We start from the raw sequence: 24,472 nt of genomic DNA on the forward strand, positions 1-24,472 counted from the left end.
CAGTCATGGGTATATAGTATATAGAGAGTAGAGCAGTGGGCTAAGCACACATCCCTGAGGTGCGCCAGTGTTGATTGTCAGTGGGAGGGTATGTTATCACCAATCCACACAGATTGTGGTCTTCTGGTTGGGAAGTCGAGGATCCAATTGCAGAGGGAGGTACAGAGACCCAGGTTCTGCAACTTCTCAATCATAGATCCAATCTGGAAATTTATTTTTTTGGACTTGTGGGACTTGACTGGCCTCATCAGTGATGGTGCTGCCAATTCCCTCTTGAAGATGGATTTGAAGTCCCTGAGGTATTAGTCTATTTCCATCTTACTAGTTGTGCTGCTTACAAAAGTGTTCAGAATAAGAACCCAAGTAAGTGGGTGAGCCTAGAGTCAGAGTTGAGGCCTACCCCTCCCTCTGTATACCACAGTACCAGTTGCTTATGTGGGCTTGTCCTGCTCAGGGAAAGAGCATACCCAGCGTTTGTGATGGAGGTACCTGACATGCCATCTGGAAGGTATTGCTTTTGTGTTGACTCAGGCTGTTGATTGGTTTGTCTGTAAGACAGCTCTGCCAAATTAGACAGCACTGCCCCGTTTTATGAGGAGGACTTTGCAAGATTGTTTTGCTGAGAAATTACTAATTTCTCCAATCTGTGTCTAGGTTAATGCTGTTCTTCCGGTTTTAAACTTTTCTGGTGTTCTGGTACAACCGAGAAACGTGGCCATATTGCTGTAGATCTGATTTGGGATGTTGGAAATGATGACAGGTTTATGCGTGCATGGTCTCTCTTGTGGGCTAGCTCACCTCCTGTTTAAATTACTAACCGAAGGCAGGCATGGATACAAGATGGTCATTTCAAAACAAGTGCATTGCAGAAGATGTTGAATCTAGTGTTTCCCATCCTGGAGGGCTGTGGAGGCTGGATCACTGGAGATATTTAATGAGGACGGAGATGAATTTTTGGAACATCAGAGAATTAAGGTTTATAGGAACTGCTCTGAAGATGAGATAAAGCTTGAGGCAGATTGTCATGATCATATTGAAAAGCATTGTAGGTTTATGGAGCTGAGGAGCTTAACCCGGTTTCTATTTTCTTATGTTCTTGTGTTACGGGGAGGTCATTGAATACACAGTTTCTTTAATTGAAAATAAACAAAATGACAGCTGGAACTAGTCTATTAAAACATAACAAATAAGAAGAGTTCCACAGTATAACCACTGAAGTGACTTCTTTGCACTGCTGTAATTGCAAAGTTAGTCCTCGGGACATTTTTAGAAGCAGAACTATTTCTATTTCATTCTGTTCCTTCAAATTGGTGAAATGTCTCAAGGCAATTCATAGAATATGAGCAAATAACAACGGACACAAGAAAAGGTTAAGTAGTCACAAGAAAGTAGATCTTCACCAGGATCTTATACTGGGGAAAGGAACTTTACAAGAGTAGCAGTGGACAGTCAAAACTGCAGATCTCAGAATCCAAAAGGCTGACAAGGTTGAAGCAAATTAATTAAAAGGATGATCAAAATGCTAGAATACATCAGCAAATAAAAGGTCTGATAGAGATTCTGATGATTGGTAAAAGATGGTGGGGAAAAAAGGTGAAAATTTAAAAATTAATGCATTGTTAAATTGTTTTAAAATTGGAAATTTTAATTTGTTTTCTTCAAAAGTAAATGAATGGCTAAATTCTACATTTTAGTATTGATATTTATAGATGTGTTAAGGATTTCAGTAGGCGGAGCAAAATTAGATAAATGCATTAAAGTACAGGTTAGCCATGTTTCCATAATTTATCACTCATTTTAGGGTATCCTGGATGTCCTCGCTACAATAAATAATTTCTCCATGGCTGCTATGTTGAATTCCATCTAGTACTGCAGTTGAGATGGGGCTTAAAATGATTTTTTGATGTATATTTTGTTTTTCTGGGTATGTTAAATAGATGAACGATATAAATTTTGAGGACAAAGTAAAATATCCCTTTTAGATATTAGATCATAAGGATTAATTTCTACAAATTGAGGGAGGAGGTTATGTAAATGAAGTGTTTTTGGTTTTATTAATAAACTTGACTTTTATTGATCACCAACTTTAAATACTTTAAATTTCTGAAGTTTGAGTAGTGCTGACGTTCCAAGTATTTTTATTTTGACTATGAGCGTCACTGCAAAGGCTCTTGTATGCACTTCACTGCAGGGCGTGGGCTGTGCTACAGCTCTTGATATGCTTGACCCGATTCGACTGTGAAGCAGACTGAGATTCCATTGAGTAGGCAGCTTATGCTGCTTGAATTTCATAAGGCCTGAAGCATCCAGTCTGTGCACGTGGAGCTTGAAGATCTATTTGTATTTATTATGAGTACTGATACTCATGTTAGAAAATTTTTGAAACATACGCAACAGGAAGGACGATTTACCAATTTGAATTGACTTTATTACTTACATCCTTCATATACATGAGTAAAAATCTTTGTTACGTCTCCGTCTAAATGTGCAATGTGCAATTTATAGTAATTTATAAACAGTATGTACAACAGGATAGTCAGTATAACATAGAAATACAGTTGTGTCAGCATGAGTTAAGCAGTCTGATGGCCTGGTGGAAGAAGCTGTCCTGGAACCTGTTGGTCCTGGCTTTTATGCTGCGGTACCATTTCCTGGATGGTAGCAGCTGGAACAGTTGTGGTTGGGGTGACTTGGGTCCCCGATGATCCTTTGGGCTGCTTTGTTTTTGCGATATTGAGCAAGTAAGTGAATTTTTGGAGTTCTTTTTCCAAAAGAGCTGTGGGGCTCGGTCACCAAGAGGTTGATGTAGTTTTGGATGTCTAAGGAATTGAGGAATATACAGTTCCCTTTGGACTTGAAGGCAATTCAGTGTGATAGAACCAAGATGAGGTGGTGGGCCCGTCACCGAGTGTGAGGGAGACCTGAGGTTCGACCGTCATGCCTTTCGTGCACTTTCAGAGTGTCGTGCCGAATCTGAAAAGTTGGTTACAGACGAATCGAAGCGGTGAGGACTGGGCACTGGCGCGTACCAGATCAACTGAACTCGATGTTTGGGTGGAGACTTGTGCGCAGGGCTGAATCAGAGAGGTTGGTTACAGGCTGAATTGAGAATCGAGGCACCAGAGTGGTTCGGGGCAGAGATTTAAGCACAGAGCTGAATCGGAAAGGATGATAAATTGAGGTAGTGGGATCCTGGCACCAGAGTGTGTTGAGGCAATTGAACCCAATGTGTATCCATCAATTTAGCCACTGGGCCAGATTGAAAAATGTCAGGGTGTCAGGGGCTGAGGCAATGGATGGGCTGGTTCAGATCATTGCTCCACGACTCGGCTCAATGCTGAACTGTGGGACTGTGCAGATTTCAGCTCAGAACACTATTTGCTTGTGGTTATTGTTTGCATGCTGTGTTCTTTTTCTCTCTGCACATCGGGTGTCTGGACTTTTTTTGATATATGTGTTCTTTTGGGTTTCTTTGTTTCATGACTGCCTGTTAGAAGATGAAGCTCAAGGTTGTATAATGTATACATATTTTGATAATGAATGTACTTTGAACTTTGAATTAGTGTAGGAAACTAGATGAGAGATCAGCCACTATCACCCGAGTGGGTGGAATACCCTTTTGTTTCTACATTCTTAGCATTGAATAGGGATTCCTAACCTGTGGTCCATGGACCCTTCAAATAATGGTAAGGCTCATTGGCATTAAAAAGGTTGGGAATCCCTGGAGAACTGTTTTTTAGAGAACTTTTGCAAAGTATGATTGCATGCTTTCTATTGTCATGCTTGCTTTTGTTATGCTTGTATTAAATCCATGAGGTACATGTGTTCAGTGAATTGCAAAGTATTTAAAAAGTCTGCTGTGAAAAGAAAGTTTTATCTTTCTCGAAGGGTAAGCATTGTATTGGTGAATCAGTTTATTTTTCTTCACACAAAGATGCAGACACATTTGTTCTACCATTAACTCATTGCACCAAACTTCTGTTTGTTCACTTTCTTTTGTCACTTAAAAACATGTAATTATACTTCTGTTTTTAAAATCTGTTTAAAGGTTGATCTTCCATGTTTTATTTTGTTACATTATATCATATTCAAATTGTTTGAACAGCTTGCTTCTTTAAAGAAAAGAATCAGTAGTATGCCTTGCTTTCACCACAGAATTGACCTTTTGGCAGGTACTGGCACTACCCCAACTTATGGCATGATTTGTATTTTTAACAAAATATACCTTTTTAAAATTTATTTTTCATTGAAGAGTGTTCAGATAAATTTCAGTCAACCAACAACAACTTACTTAAGAAAGACACAAGGTACTCTTTCTTGAAGGTGGGCAGAGCATAAAACGAGTGTGGAAATTGAGGATAAGACAGTTGGATGAGTGGCTTGTGTTCAATTTTTTCAAAGTAAAATTTAAATTTTATTTCGATTTCTGCCTACCTGTAAAGGTGATGACATTTACTTTCTGCTGGTGTCTTGAATTGCTTCAAATTAATGGATTAACATACACTGTCAGACAGTGTGTATCCATATAATCAGGTCCAAGTTTCTCTTTTAGTTTGATTTGTCATTTCAGTCTCTTCATATTAATATCTAAAACATGATCTTGTCTTACAGATTCAATTACATACCGCTACTCTGAGGGAAGTATTTTTAAGCAGGTGGCAAGTTATTAACATGACTAGCAGCTAAACATCAAGAATAAGAGAAATATGCTATAAAGCCCTTAAGCCTGCTTCACTATTCATTATATTTGTAGCTAATCTTCCACCTCGGGTTTATTTTCATGCCTAATCTTCATACTTCTCTATTCTCTAATGTGAAGAAACTCAACAGATGAGGTTCTTTACACAAGATGGATGTGAATTCCTATCCACAATGGAATTTCTGTTTGTATTAATTTAAAAGTCTTGATCTCATATTCTGACATGTAACCCCTTGCTGTTTGCAAAGGAATCAAGTCTTTCAGCAGTAAGCTTGTCCATTTCTATCAGGATCTGATACATCAGTGACATTACCTGGAGTATAGGTCCATCTTGTTGACAGATTGAAAGATACTGATCTCCAGAGGGAACTGTCTTGAACATAAATCACATAAGTTAACATCCAATTACGTCAAAAATTAAGAGGGCAAAGGGTAAAGTGTTTTATCTGGAATATACTGTTCTTTTGAAATTGTTCCTGGAATATTTGTGCATACTAGGCTGGTTTCCCTAACTAAGGAAGAGTATACTTGTGGTCAGATCCAAATAGTGTCCCAGGATGGTTGGACAATGTTCTCTGATGAGATGAACTTGTTTCTCTTGATTAATAGAATGAGAGGTGATTTCATTGAAACATGCAATATTCTTAAAGGGCCTAATGAGGTAGATTGGGGATGATGTTTTTGTAAGATGGCTAGAATAGAACCCGTATCTCAAAAGAATTTATCAGCCATTCAGGACTGAATGAGGAAAAATCTTTAGTTTAAAGTAGGTTAAGAGAGAGGGGTAACCACCTCAATTGTGCCTTCCATTTAGTTAGAAAAAACTAAACGTAAATATTATTAGTCTTGGATATTATATATTGAAACTTAAACAATCTGATTGTCAGTACCTATTATCGGTCATGCAACAGAAAGCTCTTTAACTCATAAAGTAGAAAGCTCATTCCAAATATGTAAAATGCAAAGCAGGAAGAAATAATTTTTTTTAAATTTGCAGATTATTGTACATAAATTATACAAAACAGCAGTGGGAGTAAGCCAATCAGCAGCCACTCAGGCTTTCTGTACCTTACAGTAAAATCGTGGCTGATCTAATCCTGGAATCAACATCTGTCAGTGCTCCTTGGCTCACTTGCAATTTGAATGTACTTTGAATATGACTTCTACACAGCTCTCTGAGATAGAGAATTATAGATTCACAACCCTCTGAGAGAAGAAGTGTATGTATGTATTATTAAATAAATATATACCTCAGAATAGGTCCTTCTGGCCCTTTGAGCCACGCCACCCAGCATCCCATCTATTTAACCCTAGCCTATTCACGGGACAATTTACAATGACCAGTTAACCTACTAAACTGTACGTCTTTGGGAAACTGGAGCACCTGGAGGAAATCCATACAGTCACGGGGAGAATATACAAACTCCTTACAGGCAGCAGCAGAAACTGAACCCCGGTCACATGTACTGTAAAGCGTTGTGCTAACCAGTGTGCTACTGTGCTGCCCATAGTAGTTCCTGCTTATTTGTGTCTGAAAAAGGTGATTTCATATTGAATCTTTGCCCCCTCCCCCACTTCAGCTCCAGGGAAACTTCCTCTTGATATCCACTTCGTCAGTCCACCTGTCACTTGTTATCAGGTGAGGGTAAGCGTGCCCAATGAGGGTAACCAGTTGAAAAAAAGGCAGATAGTAAGCCGCAACAGTATGTTGGTGCAAGGGTTTTATTTAGGGCCAGTGGGGAAAAAAAGAGCAAAAACTGCCCAAAAGTTGTGAAGAAAAAAAGTGTTTACAAATAGACAAGTGAAAACTAAACACGTATGTACAAAAATTTACAAATCTACGGAGGCCTTCTCCATGACACACATTGTCTTTAATTTTCCAATATAACTATTCACCAACTGTCAATTCCAACCTCTACACCTCTCTAACAAAGCCAGATTGAACGTTTAACTCTGCCTCTGCCTGGCCTAGAAGGACCAGGAAATACTACTGTTGGTCTGGGGGGGACGGGGGACGGGTGTTAATTACGTGACCAGATCATAATTATTTCAGGTGCAGAATTGGAACATTTTGAACAGGGATTCTAACATCCTACAGTTTTATTCCACAACAAATGCTTTAACTAAACCCGTAGATCAGTGTCCACATGCACAGATGAATATAAAAGAATAATGCTTCCCCGCCAGTGGTGTTACCAGTGTAGGGTTGGTGTACCTGCACCCACTAACACAGGCATTATTTTAGGACACCCCAAACTGTCCCTTGGGTCTTTTGGGGCCATTCTGCTTTCTACAAACTGATGCCACGGTGTGAGTAAAAATAAATGAAATTGTTTAGAATGCCTGTATCTAGAATTGTTATAAACCAGTAGAACATGTAAACTGAGGGGATTATTTTGATCAGCCAAGCTAGCGATTGTTTTACTGTTGGGAGTTCACCATTTAACACACCTCAAGAACTGCAGAATGGGAGGGCAGACTGTGTAAACTACTGGAGAAACGAGACCAGGGACCAAACGAGGAGGAGTGACTAACCAGGAAATAGGGCAAGGTTAGTGGAAGAATTAGTATTGCCAACCTGTTCTATCACCCCACCTCAGGATCACCTTTGGTGTGTCGACTTAATCTGCTCAATCTTTCTTCATATGTGAACCCCTTCTAACCGGGAACCAACCTAGTAAACCTTTGTTGCATTGCCTCGAATGTAGGCATATCACTTCTTAAATATGAAGACCAAAGCTATATACAGTACTCCAGGCCTGATCTCACTAGAGCCCTGTGAAGTTATAACAAAATTACTCTGCTTCTATACGCTATACCTATTGCAATAAATACTAATATTCCATTAGCCTTTCTACCTGTGCACTAACTTTTTTAGGCTCATGTGAAATTCCTTTATGGCACAGCAATTTCAAGTCTCAATTCAGATGAACAGTAAATTGCTTTCTCATGTTGACTTCAAAGTAGATAGCCTTACATTTTCACATATTGTGTCAGCAACTTTTTGCCCAATCGTTGAATCTTTCTATAACCCTTTGCAGGTTATTTGTGTGCTTTTTACAACTTGCTAACCCAGCTACCTATTAAGTTTGAAGAGTGTACATGCAGTCCCTTCATCCAAGTCATTAGATTCTAAATATTTCAGGCTCCCATTCTGATCTTTGTGCCAATCTAAAAATTATTTACTCTGACTGTTTTCTATTAGTCAAATCCTTATCTATGCCAGCATTTCGCCTCAACTCCTTCTGTTCTTGTGCTGTAAACTTTTTATGACACCATATCGAATATCTTCCAGAAATGCAAGTACACTATGTCGACTGGTTCCCCTTCATTCACTCTTTTTGTTACATCTTTGAAGAACTCCAGCAAGTATGTCAGATGTTGATTCCGCGTGATTGTCACCATGTTTGCGCAATCTGTTTAGTAGTAGTCTGTCCATTCTTGCACATATCAGGTTGTTGTTTGTAATATCTGAGTTGTATCTTGGCATCAAGTTAATGTGCAAACTGGATTCTATAGTGTGACAATGGTACTGGGCTGGTTAAGTGTTTTCAAGGTTGAGGGGGAGAAAATGGACTTGCTCTTGTGGCCATATCTAACTGCAAAATGATAATGTGAGATAGATAATATATTCTAAGCTGGAGTACATCAATTTAACACCAGGAATCAAAGTTAGCTTGAAGAAATATATTGCTGCTCTGTTTCAGCCAGGTGATGATAATGAGAGGCAAATCACTTCTCTAAAGAAACTGATAGGAATACAGTGCCTTTAAAAGGTATTCATCCCCCACAACTATTTTCATATTTTACTGTCTTATTTCCTAAATTTAAAATATATTGAAGTAGGAGTTTTTAAGCTAATCTACCAAACATTGTGCATCATGTCAAGTCAAAAGAAACAATCTAAGATCTATCAAAAATTAAAATCTAGAATTGTGTGGTGAAGAAGTATTCATTCCCTTTGTAATTACTACACTAACTTTTCTTGGGTACAACTTGCCTAATTTGTTGATGTAGAAAATTGGAGGATGACCTGAATGAGTACCCATCCGCCTCAGAGGTCCAACAGTATGATAGATTTTCAACAGACTAAACCAAAATAAAGTCATAAGAGCATTCAGAGCAAGTCAGAGAAATGATAATAGCGAAGCACAAATCTTTAGAAGGATACAAAACCATCTCAAAGGTATCAAACATACATTGGAGCTCAGTGCAAACCATCATGGAAAAAATGGGGAAAAAAATGTTAAACCACAGCCACCCTGCCTGGATCAGATCGCCCCTCTAAACATAGTCGCCAGAGAAGAATGGCACTTGTAAGAGAGGCTATACTGTGACGCTAACAATCACTCTGACTGAACTGCAGAAGTCAGTGGCTGCAACTGGAGATGAAGTTCATGGCTCCACAGTGTCTTATGGCTTTGCAGATTCTCAGTAGGTACATTTAATGTCAGAGAAATGTGTACAATATACATCCTGAAATTCTTTTTCTTCGCAAACTTCCACGAAAACAGAGGAGTGCCCCAAAGAATAAATGACAGTTAAATGTTAGAACCCCAAACCCCCAACTACCCTTTCCCGCACATAAGCAGTAGCAAGGCAACGACCTCCCTTCCCCCCCCACCAGCAAAAAGCATTGGCGCCCCCCCACCGAGCACTCAAGCGTGCAGGAAGGCATCAATAAAGACACAGACTTGCAGTACCCTAAAGACAACTTGTTCACCCGGTAATTTGACATACACCAGGCTCTGTCTCTCCCTAATAAGGGAAAAAGAGGTGTCCCCATTTCTAAGGCTTGCTCAGAAAGGGTATTTATGGAAGAGTGGCAAGGAAGAAGCCATGGCATGCTTTTTTTAAAAAAAAAAGCATATTCTTGCTTGTGAAGGCTTTGCAAAGCATCACTTAGACGATACTGTAAAGATGTAGAAGAATGTTTTGTGGTTGGACAAGACTAAAGAGGAACTTTCTGGCTTCAACACTAAACAGTGCGTGTGGCATAAATCTAATACTGAGCATCAGCCAGGTAGCACCATCCCTACTGTGAAGTATGGTGGAAGTAGCATGCTATGGGGATGCTTTTCAACAGCAGGGACTGGAAATGTGGTCAGGATTGATGGGATGATGAATGCTGCTAAATACAGAGATTTTGCTAGCCTGTTCTAGAAAGCCTAAACTGGGGTGGAAGTTCATCTTTCAGCAAGACAACAACCCAAAGCACACAGACAAAGCAACCATGTAGTGGCTTCAAATGATGAAAATTGATGAACTTGAGTGGCCCAGTTAGAGTACAGACCTTAACCAGATCAAACATCTCTGGCAAGACCTTAAAATTGCTGTCCACCACTGCTCCTCAGCTAACTTGGCACAGTTTGAGCAAGTTTACAAAGAGGAATGGGCAAATCTTGTTCCCTCATGTTGTGCAAAACGAAGGCTTATGCAGAAAGACTAAAGACTACTGGCTATAATAGCTGTGAGAGGTGGTTCGACTAAGTACTGAGGAAAGGGGGATGAATACTTTGAACTGCTGACAACTTAGTTTTTGAAGTTTTAGTTTTTCATTGTTTACAATTTTTCCTGGTATTTTTTGGGGCTGTACTGTGATAAAAGGAGCATGTGATTCACAAATAAACATACTCAGTAAAATTGATCAAAATCTCTGGTTGTGATGCCTATTTATGTGAACAAAGGGTTGGGGGCCAAATACTTTTACAACCTTTACAAGGCACTGTAGATCAGATACTTTATAGGTAATTCTTTATTGCATATATGATCTGTTAGATTCTTAGGATTAAACTTAAACTATTTGATGTCATGGACTTGGGGGAGCAATATGTTTTGGTTGTGCTCATAGATGATTACTTGTTTACAAAGAAAATATTTTTCTATATTGTGCAGACCACTTAACAAAGCCTGAGTTGATGTGGGAGAGAAAGAAGCAGATGAAATGTGGACATTCTCCCAGAGTGATGTAAGTACCTTTTGATATGGTGCCAAGGTATCTTGATAGCTGACAAAACTGTTGCTACAGAAACAGGGGTCAAGTTCTTAAGAATGCGAATGATGACAGGATGAGGAATTCCAGCTGCCCTGGAAGTCTGGGGGAGAAGAAAAAGTGTTTTATATAATGTCATGAAATACAAGGGGGAGATTTTAAAAAGTGCTGTCACGAAAACTAAAGAATTTGTGATAAATTCACTAACTGATCCTGAAGCAAATACTTTAACCAGCATTAGTGACTGTGCTGCAATACTGAATTTACAAATTGACCTGTTGATTGATATTGCTTTCAGAAATATGTGCACTTTTCCAAGCTTGTGCATTGAAGAGAAATACATATGATTGCACCAGAGTTTCACCAGAATATTGCCTGTATTGCAGAACTGTGGTTATGATTGGATAGGCCGGATTTATTTTGACTGGAATGTAGGAGACTGAACGGTAGTTTTGTAGAGGTTATAAAATTAAGTAGATAGAATAGATAGTCTAGAGACTTTTTCCCAAGCAAGGAAGTCTCAAACTAGAGGGTGCAGGTTTAAAATGAGAGAAGAGAAACAAGACATCTGAATGGTAAAGCTTTTCCAAGCACAAAGTGGTAGTTATCTGGAATGCACTATCAGAGGATGTGGTAGAAGCAGATACTATTATGTTTAAAAGGCATTTGGATAGGTACTTCCATAGGAAAGGTGTAGAGGATTACAGACTAATACAGGCAAATGGGATTAGTGTAGATGGCAAATGATTGGCATGGTGGGCTGAAGGGGCCAGATTCTGTGTTGTACAAAACTCATTCACTGACCCTCTAACTTTTATTTTGTAATTTTTATAGAAGCAAGTAACTGAACCTAACTGTTGCCACTTTTACTAATTTCTGAATCTGCAGCTCCACCATGTGCTTTAGAAAAGTTAAATTGAAACTGTGGAGTAAATTTTCTTTTTAGTTGAACCTGGGAAATATAAAGGAAGTTAGAATGGGAGCTTTGGGTCACCCACTCCAGTTACCGAGTCAACGTGGAATCTGGATTGAAATGAAGGATTGGTTCTTACTTTTCTCCACCATAAGTTCCCTTGAATTTGATTCATTTTCTGCACATCGGAATTGGCATAGAAGTCGTATCAGGTATAAAGATACCAAATTGGTCTATTAGATCAATAATTTCTATGGATGGTCTTTACGGACCCAAGTTCTTTTGATTCCCTCCAACCAGGAAGTACAGATGTTTCATGCTTCAATTAGTTGGATTTTGTGGCCATGACAGTACAACAGTCTGTGTCTGCCATTATTATTCCACAAAAGGTATAAGAATTTAAGGATTTTGTGAATATGTAGATTAAACAAAAAGGCAGATATCTTTGGGGATAGAATTCCAGACCATAAAACTATTACTGATGAAACCAATAATAGTGCAATTAAATACAGGAATGAATAAGAGAGCAGAACTGGGTGTCTGCAACTATATTGAAGGTTTATAGAGCTGGAGGAAATTAAAGAGTTATGAGTGGATGGGACCATGGAGGGATCTGAAAATCAGGACAAGAGGAAGAGGACTTTGTTTAAGAAATTAAACTAGTCTTGGGAACTAAATATATAACAAAGCAATACACACAGGAACAGGCCCTTCAGCTCAAACATGTTGCGTCAACCATTATGCCAGCCTAAATTAAACCCACCTGCCTGTACATGGTCCATATCCCTCTATACCCTGGAGACAAAAAGCCCAAAATGTCAGCAATTCCCTTCTCTCTCCACCTGCTAAGTTTCTCCAGCAGTTTGCTTGTTGCTGTCTTTCTCTTCCCTGCCTATTCTAGATGACTTTTAAATATTGCTGCTTTTATCATCTGCCCTGGCAGTGTCTTCCAAGCATTTACCACTCTGTTCTGAAAACAAATAACTTGCCTCACAAATTTCCTTTGAATTTTCTCTCACTCATTTTAAACCTATGCCCTCTAGTATTTGACATTTCCATCCTCGGGGGAAAAGACTCTACCTACCCCACCTCCAGTGAGAGATACCTAGCAGCAGTAGAGAAGGGGCTGTTCTAGGCCTTTGGTTTATTTTCATCTGTATGCATGAAATAACAGAAGCAACAGAGAACCTTTTTGCATTTTGGCAAGTTATCCTTAAAGAGGCACTATCTCCCTTGAGTTGCCATCCTTTGTTTCCTGAATTAGGTGCTGATTTTCTTCCACTTTACAAACAAAATAATGCAATATAAAATTTGAGACTTCTGAATTCAGCTTTGATATAAGAGCATGGTTATGTTAAATTTAACTTGGCTTGTATTCCTTTTTTGGAATGACAATTGGCAATAATAGAGAGAAGTCTATCTACCATTGCACCAGATAGTCTGGGCCAGATTGCCCTTGACCAAAAAAAACCAATGCCTCAAAAGGTTGGTCAGTTATTGTTGTGTTAAAGGAAGAAGTGCAAATAAAGTTCTTGATTTTCAGTGGTTGCCATCAGGGCTAAAAAATAAAATGGGAAATTAAAGAAAATTTATGAAGCCCTTTCCCTCCCACAGATGCTTATCAACCTGTTAAGTTCCCCCAGCAGATTGTTTGTTGCTCTTCTATTCCCTGCCTATTCTAAATTACTTTTAAACATTGCTGTTGTATCTGCTTCAGTCTTCAGTCCTGTCAGCACTTACGGCTGTTTTGTTTTTTTAAAAAAAACTTGCCTCTCAAATTTCCTCTGAATTTTCTCTCACTCATCTTATGCCCTCTAGTATTTGACATTTTCACCCTGGGGGATAAGACTCTACTTACCCTCTCTCCAGTGATATTGAGAAAACATTCCGAGTTTGTCCAGCCTCCCCTTGTATGTAATATAACAACCTGCACAGAATCCTGAAGAACCTCAAAAAACCTTATCCAAAACCTCCACATCATTACTGTAGTACAGTGACCAGAACTGGGCACAAAATCCTGTAATCTAAATTTATAGCACTTGGTCTAATGTGGACAAATGTAATCAGTGTAGTCACTATGGAAGAGATAGGTCAAAAAGGCCTGTTTCTGTACTGTATGATGATTCCATAACTCTGGTCTGTAGCCCTGCAGACCATTGCTTCTCAAATACACACCCAACTAATCATTTAAATGTGATCAGGGTTTCTGCTACCAGCCTTTCATGCAGTGAGTTCCAGACTCCTGCCACCCCCTGGATATAACAATTTTGCTTTCTCTCCCTTCAAATTCTGCTGCTATTGCTTTAAGTCTAATATTTTGGCTTTACAATTTTCTGTTAAAGAGAATTAGTCCATTTTATATAAGTTTGTGAATTGTATACACAGTGCAAACCTGTCATTTAGCATGTAGAGCTGTCTTTATTATTGGAGAGTGTGATTGATGTGTTAATTATTTTCTGCATTCTGTGATGTCCACCTTTGCACGGTCAGAAATAATAGTTAAATATTAACAGTGGGAACACTGACCCTAGAGGTGGAGAAAGTGCTAACTGGCAGTATCATTCATATGTCTGCTGGCTGCTACTCAATATTCTGAGTTTGACCAAAATGGAAAGCACTTAGGGATGGGGCGGGCAGTGGGAGTGAAAGCTTCGTTGTTGAAATCAGTGAGGAGTAATGCAGTAGACCCTGTGACAGAAACTTGGCCACTGCTTATTTCTTTGTTACCAACTAGGGAAATCTGAAGCAAGAACTCGGATGTTAAATAACTTCAAAGTTAGGGTGTCATTGCATTGGAAAGTCTGGGAAGGTTGTGTTCATGTTCAGTTTAGGAGTATGAGTTTATGTCTGCATAACCTAATAGTACTGGGGAAAATAAATATACGTTGAAATTGTGGATAATGTTAGATTTCTTTGGATTTGTTTTATACATGGTTTGAACTCATTTCTTCACTATTCTTTCTCCAGGCGAGCCTCAGTTTAAGTAGACTGGAATGTGAAGTTAATATCAAGCACCTCTATCGTCATTAACATGAATTTTCTGATAAGGAACCAAGCTTTCAGTACAGGTTCCAGAAACAATTAACTTAAGGACAAAAGTTTCAGTCATGACTACCTCGCATATGAATGGACAAGTTGCAGATGAATCAGAATGTACTGCTAAGAATTTAGACCTTTCATCCCGTGACGAACCATCCAGACACAGAGAAATGGCTGTAGATTGCCCTGATGATTTGGGTTCACGAACTATGCCAATACGCAGAAGTGCTCAGTTAGAGCGCATTCGCCAGCAGCAGGATGATATGCGTCGTAGGCGAGAAGAAGAGGGAAAAAAGCAGGAATTTGACCTTAATTCTTCCATTCGACTGAAGAAGCTGGCACAAATTCAGCCTAAAGTTGGCATTGACAATCCAACATTTGATAAAGAAGAGGACTTTATTTTAGAGGGACCCAGCAATGCAGTTAAAGTACTTGGTATGTAACTTGGCAATATGTGTGAAGAAGTCATTACTAGATCTTAAATCAAAGGTATAATGTTTCTAATGCAATACAATTGTCTTGCTGTAGAACAGGGGTTCCCAACCTGGGCTCCGTGGACCTCTTGGTTAATGGTAGGGGTCGATACCATAATGAAGGTCGAGAACCCCTGCTCTAGAAATACGTAGTGTGTGCCTATGTAATTATTGTTTTCCATGTATAATGAATCAGGTGGCTTAAAATATTAGTACGTTATGGCACATCCAAGTCTAGTTCTCCAAATGAAATATTTGCATGTTTATCTTCTGTTGTAAAAGTTAAGGCTGCTATTCATAGTACACACCATAAGAACGGCAAAGATCAGTGGTGACCAGGTGCAAGTTAAACCCATTTACAGTAAAAATTAAATTTTGCCATAAAATGCAAATTTTCCTTTTGATGGTTGAGTGTTAATAATCTATTAATATTAGTTCCTGCATGTTATCCAACTGTTGTCACCACTGTTTCTCTGTTCATCACTGTCTAATTCTCCCTTATATTGAATGATTAATTCAAGCATCACTAAATATCTGAGCCAAAGCAATACATGAAAAGCAAAGCAAAGATGTTATTCTTTCAGAAGATTATTTCTTTTCTTGTCCGTTATGTTTTGAATGTTAATACAGAGTTCAGTTCTCTTGTCCCCATCCTCCAATCTCCAGTGGTGAATTGAGTCACAATAGTTTTTAAATCTAAAAATTATTTTCTTCGTATCCACTGCATTATCTCAGTGCTATAACCTGTTAAGGCTGTGGAATAGGCTGGCTGTAAATTGTTAGCAGTTGTGTGCTAAACTTGGTATTTCTCAGCATATGAATCCAACTTTGAAATATCCACCTGAAAGGAGAAATCCTGAACTTGCTGCCTGCTCTTAACCTATAGTGTCACCTTCAGACTTAGTGTTCTTTACGGAGTTCGTTTTCCATCTATTGTACTCGAGTCCATTCATTTGAATAGAAAGGAACTATTAATTGCTGCAAAGGAGTCAATTAAATATACGACGGAGATTTTTATTACACATTTTAATTTAGCTTATCTCAATATCTTTTGTAATTTAAGTGGTTTTATCCTTGTTACATTAATTTCTAATGATAATTAGGATGTGTTTTTATTGATTCTAAATAATATTTTAATCTTCTGAACGTGAAGAACATTCAAGAACAGTTACTGACAGGAAGCCAACTGTCTTTTCCTTCTATTTCATGAGTAGAGCTTATTCTAAGATATGTGATAATATTACATTCATAGCTTGCCACATCACATTGCTTTGCCATTTGACATCTAAGCACTGCAAGTCAACACGGACAGTTCCTTACATTAGGTCAACAATGGTGAGCATGCATGGCATACTGTTGGTGGCAAGTTGTGGTTGATAAATGCAGAATGAATTTGATTAATCTTTTTATTGACACCTTTTCTGTTTTATGAACGGTATTTGAAACAATTCTGTCTGCATACCAGTGATTAAAATACATCATTTTTCTTCCATTGAAATTTGTAGATGTGAAGTTATTGTTTTGAAGTTAGGATATGTTTATTGTGTTAAATTGTAAAATGCCACTATGCTAGCCTTTGAAAAGCATATTTTATTAATGCTGGTTCTCGTGCTGAGCATTCATATATCCTTTGCTTATTTGGGTTCCATCCAGATATTTCTACCACATCCAACGATGTATCGTTTGGTTGCTTGATCAGCGATTGCTTAACTTCTGACGTTCTCTTTATCCACAAAAAAATGTTGCTCTGTTTTCAGGAGGTCCTTGTAGATTTTGTTGTATCATAGTACCATTCTGCTTCCGGTGAGCAACTTATGACTGAATCAGTTTTACTTGACATTTAGCCAATCCACAATACAGAAAGAATTTAGGTCAAATTGTGCCCATCTTTGTGGGAGATGCAAATGCCTGCTAGTCAGCATTAAGTTATTTGGTGCAGCTAATAGACCTGCTGCCTCAAAGCTCCAGTGACCCAGTTTCAATCCTGACTGCTGGTGCTGTTTGTCTGGAGTTCTCCCCCATGACCACTTGGGTTTTGTTCAGATATTTCTACCATACCCAAACGTGTGCAAATTGGTTGGTTGATCAGCTATCATAGGTTGCCCCTGTTGTGAAGCTGAGTGGTAGAATATAGTTGAGTTGCTGGGAGGGTGGGGAAAAGCGAGATGGGTTCGGGTAGGATAGTATATGGGTTTGAACTCTGTGGGCAGAAGGGTCTGTTTCTATGCTGTGTCTCTATTATGTTGGATATTTTCAGCTGAATTTTAATAGATGTAACTTCATTGTCAAACCTAACCTAATTTAGATGAAATGAGAATACCATTTAAAAATCATTGTCAGAAGGTACACAATTAGTGGCTGACATACAAGGTGCGAAAAGCGAAACAGGAGGATTCACCTCTTGATTTTTATTTGAAAGGATATTTTATTGAAATAGGTAGAAGGACTGCTGCCTGTTTTATGAGCATTATTGTAACACTCTTGTGGTTATAGCTGATGCTAATTGGATTTGTGAAATGAAAGTGCATTCCATCACTGAAAAATATCTTCTAAAAATTTGAACACTTAACTACCCACCTTTGCTTCAAATGGAGCTGGCTGTCTAGATGCAGGAATATTTTATATTAATATTTAATCTAAATTTGAAACTTGTTATTAGTTTTATAACACTGGTGCATGATGTTGTAACTGAAATTATAATTGGGTTTTATTTTTTTTCCCTATTAATAATAGGTCAACAGCAGTATATAAAAATATATCATAAATGTATTTTGGGATGTGAGCAGACGAAACATGATATCTTCCCAATGTTCTTTTCCTTAAAAGACAACGGTGTCATTCTGCCAATTGCCTTCTATAATTTCATCCACAGCCTAATTTTCTCAAAGGTCTTAATGATGATTTTTCATAAGTTGTTCAACTCTTGGAGGAGAATGTCACTAAGTATGAAACCATACATGACCTCTTCCATGTAATTTTCCTTAGCTGCTCCCTTCTCTCTAGCCCACTCTTTCTTTTGCTAAAGCCCTTTTTTAGTTCACTTCTTTATAAATTGCTGACAGATATGGAACTAGGCAATTCATTATCTGTGGATTAGAATTGAGGTATGTCTAGTCTCTGAGTCACTTGTTTACTGGCAATTGTGCCTGCAAGAAGAATTATTATATGCTTTTGAATCATTCTATTAACAAGACTTTTTTGTTCTTGAACTCTAGAGGTAGATGAACTGCTGTCTTCTCTAAAACATATCCAACATAACCTGGTTGACAGTCAGAGTCAGGATGATGTGGCACTCATTTTGCAGCTGGTTCAGAACCAAGATTTCCAAAATGCCTTCAACATTCACAATACAGTAGCAGTTCACATGCACAAGATGAGTCCACCTTACCCTATAAGCTCCAATGCACAGGAATTATCCCAGGAGGTAGGTCAATTGTTAATTTGATTAGAGAATTGCATTTTTAATATAGAATTTTATGGGGTAGAGGTTTGTTCTTGACAGCTAGCATTAACTGTGTGCTTATGGTATTATTGTGCATTATCTTCCATTCCCAAAATTTTAGTCCTGTTGACTTCAATGAAACAAAGCTTAGAAAATGTGTATAATGTGCAGCATCGTTGACTGCAGCTCTTAAAATAAAACCAAAGATAAATTTCTACCCCAGTATTAGCAATATTTTGATGGCACCTTCTGAAGCCCATTTCAGTACTGTTAAATAATATGTCACTTCAGTCATCTGTTATTCTGGAATATGAGAAGTTAATTTATTCATACTCCACTGCAATGGCAGCATTTTCTGATGGTTTCTTCTCTTATGTCTGCCTGATCATACCTGTCTTCTTGAAATCTTTTTTTTATTCCTCTCTTCCCCCCCCACCCCACCTACATATTTGTTATCTGTATGCTGGCTGCACTGAATGTCCTTCATGCATGTTGGATCATCTTCAGAAGGTGAAATTGTATTGTCATCATTGATGTAAAGTTTTAGGTGATGTTATCCAAGTCTAGCATGAGCTATAATTTTCTTCAGCTCATTACTAAATCCAACTAACTTGCTCAACTCTCAAAATTATATTTGTGTGCCTGCGTAATCATTACCCTTCCAGATATTCTCTTTGGATTAAATCTGGTGCTCAGTGTATTCAGAAATTGGTCTCTGGTTACAATGCAGTGTAATCCCAAGGAGTACATTGTGTCACCCTTCTGTACTCTGTGTTAGTGAGACTAACTCCAGTGAACAATTTGAAGATTTTTCTTCTCCCCATTTGCAGACACCTGAATCAAAAGTGAATGCAGAAGTGTGTAATCCGTTCATCCCAGCTGTACTGTGCTATGTTCACTCTATTTAGAACTCCATTCTTTGACCCACAGCTCCTGGCCATTACGTTTAACCAATGTTTTCAGTTTACACATTATGTTACTTGATAGTTTTCTTTCTCAGTCTTTATCTATTTCCCCTGGGATCCCAATCAGAGCTACTTCCTTTCTCAGCGTTACCTTCCTCAGTTCTTTCAAATGTCTTCGCAATTACTTGGAACGTGACTTTAGTTACTCTTCCATCCTCAAAATTCCTTGGTTTCCCTTTGAGCATTTGCCTTTGCCCCAGGGTGAAGACAGCTATCTACATGAGTAAAATTTTTTTTCAAGTAGTAAAATCTTTTCAGTTAGTGGAAATGCTGTTCGTCCCTACTGACAGCTCTATGCTTCATCAACAAAACTAATGATAATGAATTTACTAGAATTTAGATAATGGTTAAAGTGTGTTAAGATTTTGCTCTAGCCATTAAGAGAGAATGGGTCACAAACAAGAGAAAATCTACAGATGCTGGACATCCGAGCAACACACATAAAATGCTGGAGGAACTCAGCAGGCCAGGCAGCATCTATAGAAAAAAAGTACAGTCAATGCTTTGGGCTGAAACCCTTCGGCAGAACTGGAGAAAAAAAGCTGAGGAGTAGATTTGAAAGGTGGGGGAAGGGGAGAGAGAAACACCAGACGCTTGGTGAAACTTGGAGGGGGAGAAATGAAGCAAAGAGTTAGGAAGTTGATTGGTGAAAGAGAGAGAAGGCCATGGAAGAAAGAAGAAAGGTGGGGGGGGAGGAGCACCAGAGGGAGGCGATGGGCGGGCAAGAAAATCGCATGAGAGAGGGGATGGGAAATGGTGAACGGGGATGGCGGAGGCATTACTGGAAGTTTGAGAAATCCATGTTCATGCCATCAGGTTGAAGGCTACGCAGACAGAATTTAAGATGTTGTTCCTCCAACCTAAATGTGGCCTTATCCCGACATTGGAGGAGGCCATGGATGGAATATTGGAATAGGAATGGAAAGTGGAATTAAAATAGGTGGCCACTGGGAGATACCACTTGTTCTGGTGGACGGAGCGTAGATGCTTGGTGAAGCGGTCTCCCAATCTACGTTTGTATGTCGGATCTCATCGATGTACAAGAGGCCACACCGGGAGCACCAAACACAGTGTAGGACCCCAACAGACTCACAGGTGAAGTGTTGTCTCACCTGGAAGGACTGTTTAGGGCCCTGAATGGTAGTGAGGGAGGAGGTGTGGGGGCAGGTGAAGCACTGGTTCCACTTGCAAGGGTAAGTGCCAGGAGATAAGTGGGGAGGGAGGAATAGACAAGGGAGTCGGGTAGGGAGCGATCCCTGCGGAAAGTGGGGGTGGGGAATGTGTTTGGGAGTCCAGTTGGAGGTGGCGGAAGTTTTGGAGAATTATGTACTGGACGCGGAGGCTGGTGGGTTGATAGGTGAGGACTGGAGGAACCCTATCCCTGGTAGCGAGGTGGGAGGATGGGGTAAGAGCAGACGTACATGAAATGGAAGAGATGCAGTTGAGGGCAGTGTTGATGGTGGAGGAAGGGAAGCCCCTTTCTTTGAAAAAAGAGAACATCTCCTTAGTTCCAGAATGAAAAGCCTCATCCTTAAAGCAGATGCAGCGGAGACGGGGGAATTGAGAGAAGGGGATGGTGTTTTTACAAGTAGCAGGGTGGGATGAGGTATAGTCCAGGTAGCTGTGAGAGTCCATTGGTTTATAATAGTGATGGATAAGCTGTCTCTGGAGATAGAGACAGTGAGATAAGGAAGGGAAGTGTCAGAAATGGACCTTGAATTTTGAGGGCTGGGTGGAAGTTGGAGGCAAAATGGATGAAATCAACGAGATCAGCACGGGTGCAGGAAGCAGCACCAGTGCAGTTGTCGGTGTAGTGTAGGAAAAGTGCGGGACAGTCACTGGTGTAAGCTTGCAACATAATGAATGCGTCAGAGATCATGGGTAGAGGTTTTTGTTTTACTAAGTAATAAAGTTGTGGAAGAGTTTATCAATATGTACAGTAATGAAGTCATTGAATTTCCTGAAGACGGAATGAGTGAACATCTGCATTGAGAAAAGAAACAGTCACTATTTCCAGAGGAAGTTATTGGGGTGAAACTGTTATGAATTGCTGCAACACATATGCAGTAGGATATCATGAAATGATTTTGTTACCAATATATGTATGTACCATTTTAAAAATAGCTGTTCCATTATGGAAATTTAATTTTTATTGTCTTAAATATTTTACATTTCTCTGTAGGTTTTTGTAAAATGTTTGATCGAAAGTTCTTTATTGAGTTGTAACTTGTTATATTTTAGTCAACAGAATATATTTGGTAAAATTGTAGATTCTTTTTTATTATATACATTAGAATACTGATGCCCTTTTTTTATTCACTTGTGAAATGTGGGCGTTGCTGGCAAGGCCGGTATTTTTTTGCCCAACCCTAATGTGAGCCTTTAAAATTGGAGATGAATTGTCCTGAGTTGGTTCTTTTAAGTGTAGGTGGGTAGGGATGGATAGGATGTGGGCCCACAAAGATGAATCTCGGTATAATGTGTGACTTCCTGCAGGTGCCAGTGTTCCTCAGCAACTGCTACCTTGTCCTCCTTGCTCACAGATTTATGAGATACTCTCAGAGCAGTCTGGCAAGTATGACAGGGTATCTAATATCTAAATTCTATTAACTTGTTAATCCAGTACTTGCATATTCATTCTTCCTTCTATTTCACCACTGTTCATAACTGAACATTCTAAAGCACATTTTTAAGTACTTCCAGCATTGCTGTGTTCCCTATCCCTTGCATTCTCTCCATGAATGTGATGATGTGGCATTCACTCAATACATTTTTTGGAACTTGTGGGGGATGACTTCGGTGATTGTTTAAAATCTCGTAGCTTACTATTTAATTACAGTGGAAAAAATTGAAAGTACTTCTAATCTTTTTGAAAAAACTATATAGTGAAAGAGACGGGGAAGATTTGATGAGCTGAAGAAACTTTGTGTCAACAAATTCTTCATATAAATTGTTAATTATTCAATAAATTGCTGCTTTTGGGGATTGTGTATTTGTAAAATGCTTGAAGGCACTTAAAATGGCAAAGTAAAGTCACCGATTTCAAAATTAGTTAACTGTATTCCAAATAACATTAACTATTGCACTTGGGTAGTACAAGTCCAAATGTTCTTGAAGTATACTTGGATGAGACCTTGCAAAGCTCTTTTTAAAAGAACACACACACAATTCTACTGACATTTCTGGAAGCCTTTCTCTGTTTCTCTCTCCATAAATGCTACCTGTCTTTGTTTATATCACATTTTAAGCCAGCTGCAGTATTTGGTTTTGTTTGTTTTGTTTATTTATCTTCAAGTTGCTGCAGTAAGGATTTACTGCACTGATCTGAGGCATTGAATGATGACGGCTTATGATTGCCCTGTATGTACTGGAAAGAGTGAGAGGTGATTTCATTGAAGCAAAATTCTGTGGGGGGGGGGCGGGAATCTGCTTCCCCTTACTGGAGAGACTAGAATTACTGGGCATAGTTTCAGGTTTTGCTTCCCCTCGCTGGAGAGACCAGAATTACTGGGCATAGTTTCAGGTTTGAGTTTAAACAGAATGCAAAAGGTTGTAAGTTTTTGGAATCTGCTAGCTTGAGAAGGATGGATGCTCTGTCGTTGAGTATCTTTTAAGGCTGAGACCAGAACAGAAAGAGAACTGGAGGATCTGAGTTCCTCCAGTATTTTGTGTGTGTTGCTCAGATTTCCAGCAACCATATTTGCAGATGTTCTCTTGTTTGTGGAAGGCTTGTTCTGAGGAATAGCTGACTGAATGTAATTGAGATCCAGAAACATCCTTGTCAATGTTGAAAGGAATAGTGAGCCTGAGGGGCCATTTGATAAATTCCCGATGCTGTGCAAACTGCAAATATTTGGGGTTGAGCAATAAATGTACGTTTGCCATGACTTCTGTTCTACAGATATTTCAATAAAGTCAGTGATCAGTTCACATTTGATAGCCTTCTGTTCTTGAACAAACTTGTCAGTAGATGGAGAAAGATTCAAGACGTGCTGATTAAAAGATAGCAATTTAAGCACATAAGATATATACATAATAATGCTAATGCATTTTTGTACATTGTTTTTTTTTTGAAGGTCCAAAAGATTTTAACCATTAGTCATCAAAAGGATGGACAGGAACTCAGTGCTCTTCTTGCATCACCACTCTTCGATGTATGTACTTCCTTTGTTTGTTGTTAATTCTTGTTTCACTGAATTTGTTTACAAATATAGAAGATTAAGCTCACTTAGAAGTCATGAATTCTTTTGGAAAGTTTAAATAAACTTTTTTTCCTTGCAATTAATGTTTATCTAGTTAAAAAAGTAAAGCTTGTTTTACATTAAAAGAGCAACTAGTACCATATGGGGATGGGAACCCACACAGAAAAGAAGAGGGAAGTCATGCAGAGTCCAAAGCTAGAGTTAGTGAAGTAAAAAGTAAGAGTAGAGTGCATAAAAGTAAAAAGCAAAAATCGCATAGGTCACTAGATTCTAAAAGGACAATGAGTTTTAGGGAACTTTATCTAAATGCCCGTAGTATTAGAAACAAGGTTAGTGAACTTGTGGCACAGATCAGTACCGAGGCATATGATTTAGTGACCATTACAGAAACCTGGTTGCAAGGTGGAGATGACTGGGAATTAAATATCCAAGAGTATCAGGTAATACAGAAAGATAGGCAGGAAGGCAGAGGAGGTGGGGTGGTGCTCTTGATTAGGGATGAGACCAGGGCGATTGTGGGAGATGATATAAGATCTACGGAGCAGAATGTTGAGTCCATCTGGGTAGAGATTAAGAATAGAAAAGGGAAAAAAAATCACTGGTGGGAGTTGTCTATAGGCCACCTAATAAAAATATTGCAGTGGCAGAGGCGATTAACCAAGAAATAACTCAGGCTTGTAAGAACGGAACGGCAGTTGTAATGGGTGATTTTAATTTCCACATAGATTGGGTGAATCAGGTTGGTCA

At 38.8% G+C, this 24,472-nt stretch overlaps 1 protein-coding gene across 3 annotated transcripts in view; it reads left to right on the forward strand.

Annotated features, from left to right (window-relative positions):
• The window catches only part of pals1a (protein associated with LIN7 1, MAGUK p55 family member a), an 83,190-nt gene that overhangs the window by 26,992 nt on the left and 31,726 nt on the right, over positions 1–24,472 (forward strand). For all 3 annotated transcript variants that reach the window (XM_072266493.1, XM_072266501.1, XM_072266510.1), the window contains exons 2-5: positions 10,595–10,667; positions 14,572–15,078; positions 18,332–18,540; positions 23,600–23,677. In XM_072266493.1, coding sequence (XP_072122594.1) covers positions 14,712–15,078; positions 18,332–18,540; positions 23,600–23,677 — 654 coding nt within the window. In that variant the 5' untranslated portion in view covers positions 10,595–10,667; positions 14,572–14,711. The remainder of the gene's footprint in view (positions 1–10,594; positions 10,668–14,571; positions 15,079–18,331; positions 18,541–23,599; positions 23,678–24,472) is intronic.

Source organism: Mobula birostris, chromosome 1, assembly GCF_030028105.1.
Source record: "Mobula birostris isolate sMobBir1 chromosome 1, sMobBir1.hap1, whole genome shotgun sequence".
NCBI classification, from domain to species: Eukaryota; Metazoa; Chordata; class Chondrichthyes; order Myliobatiformes; family Myliobatidae; genus Mobula; species Mobula birostris.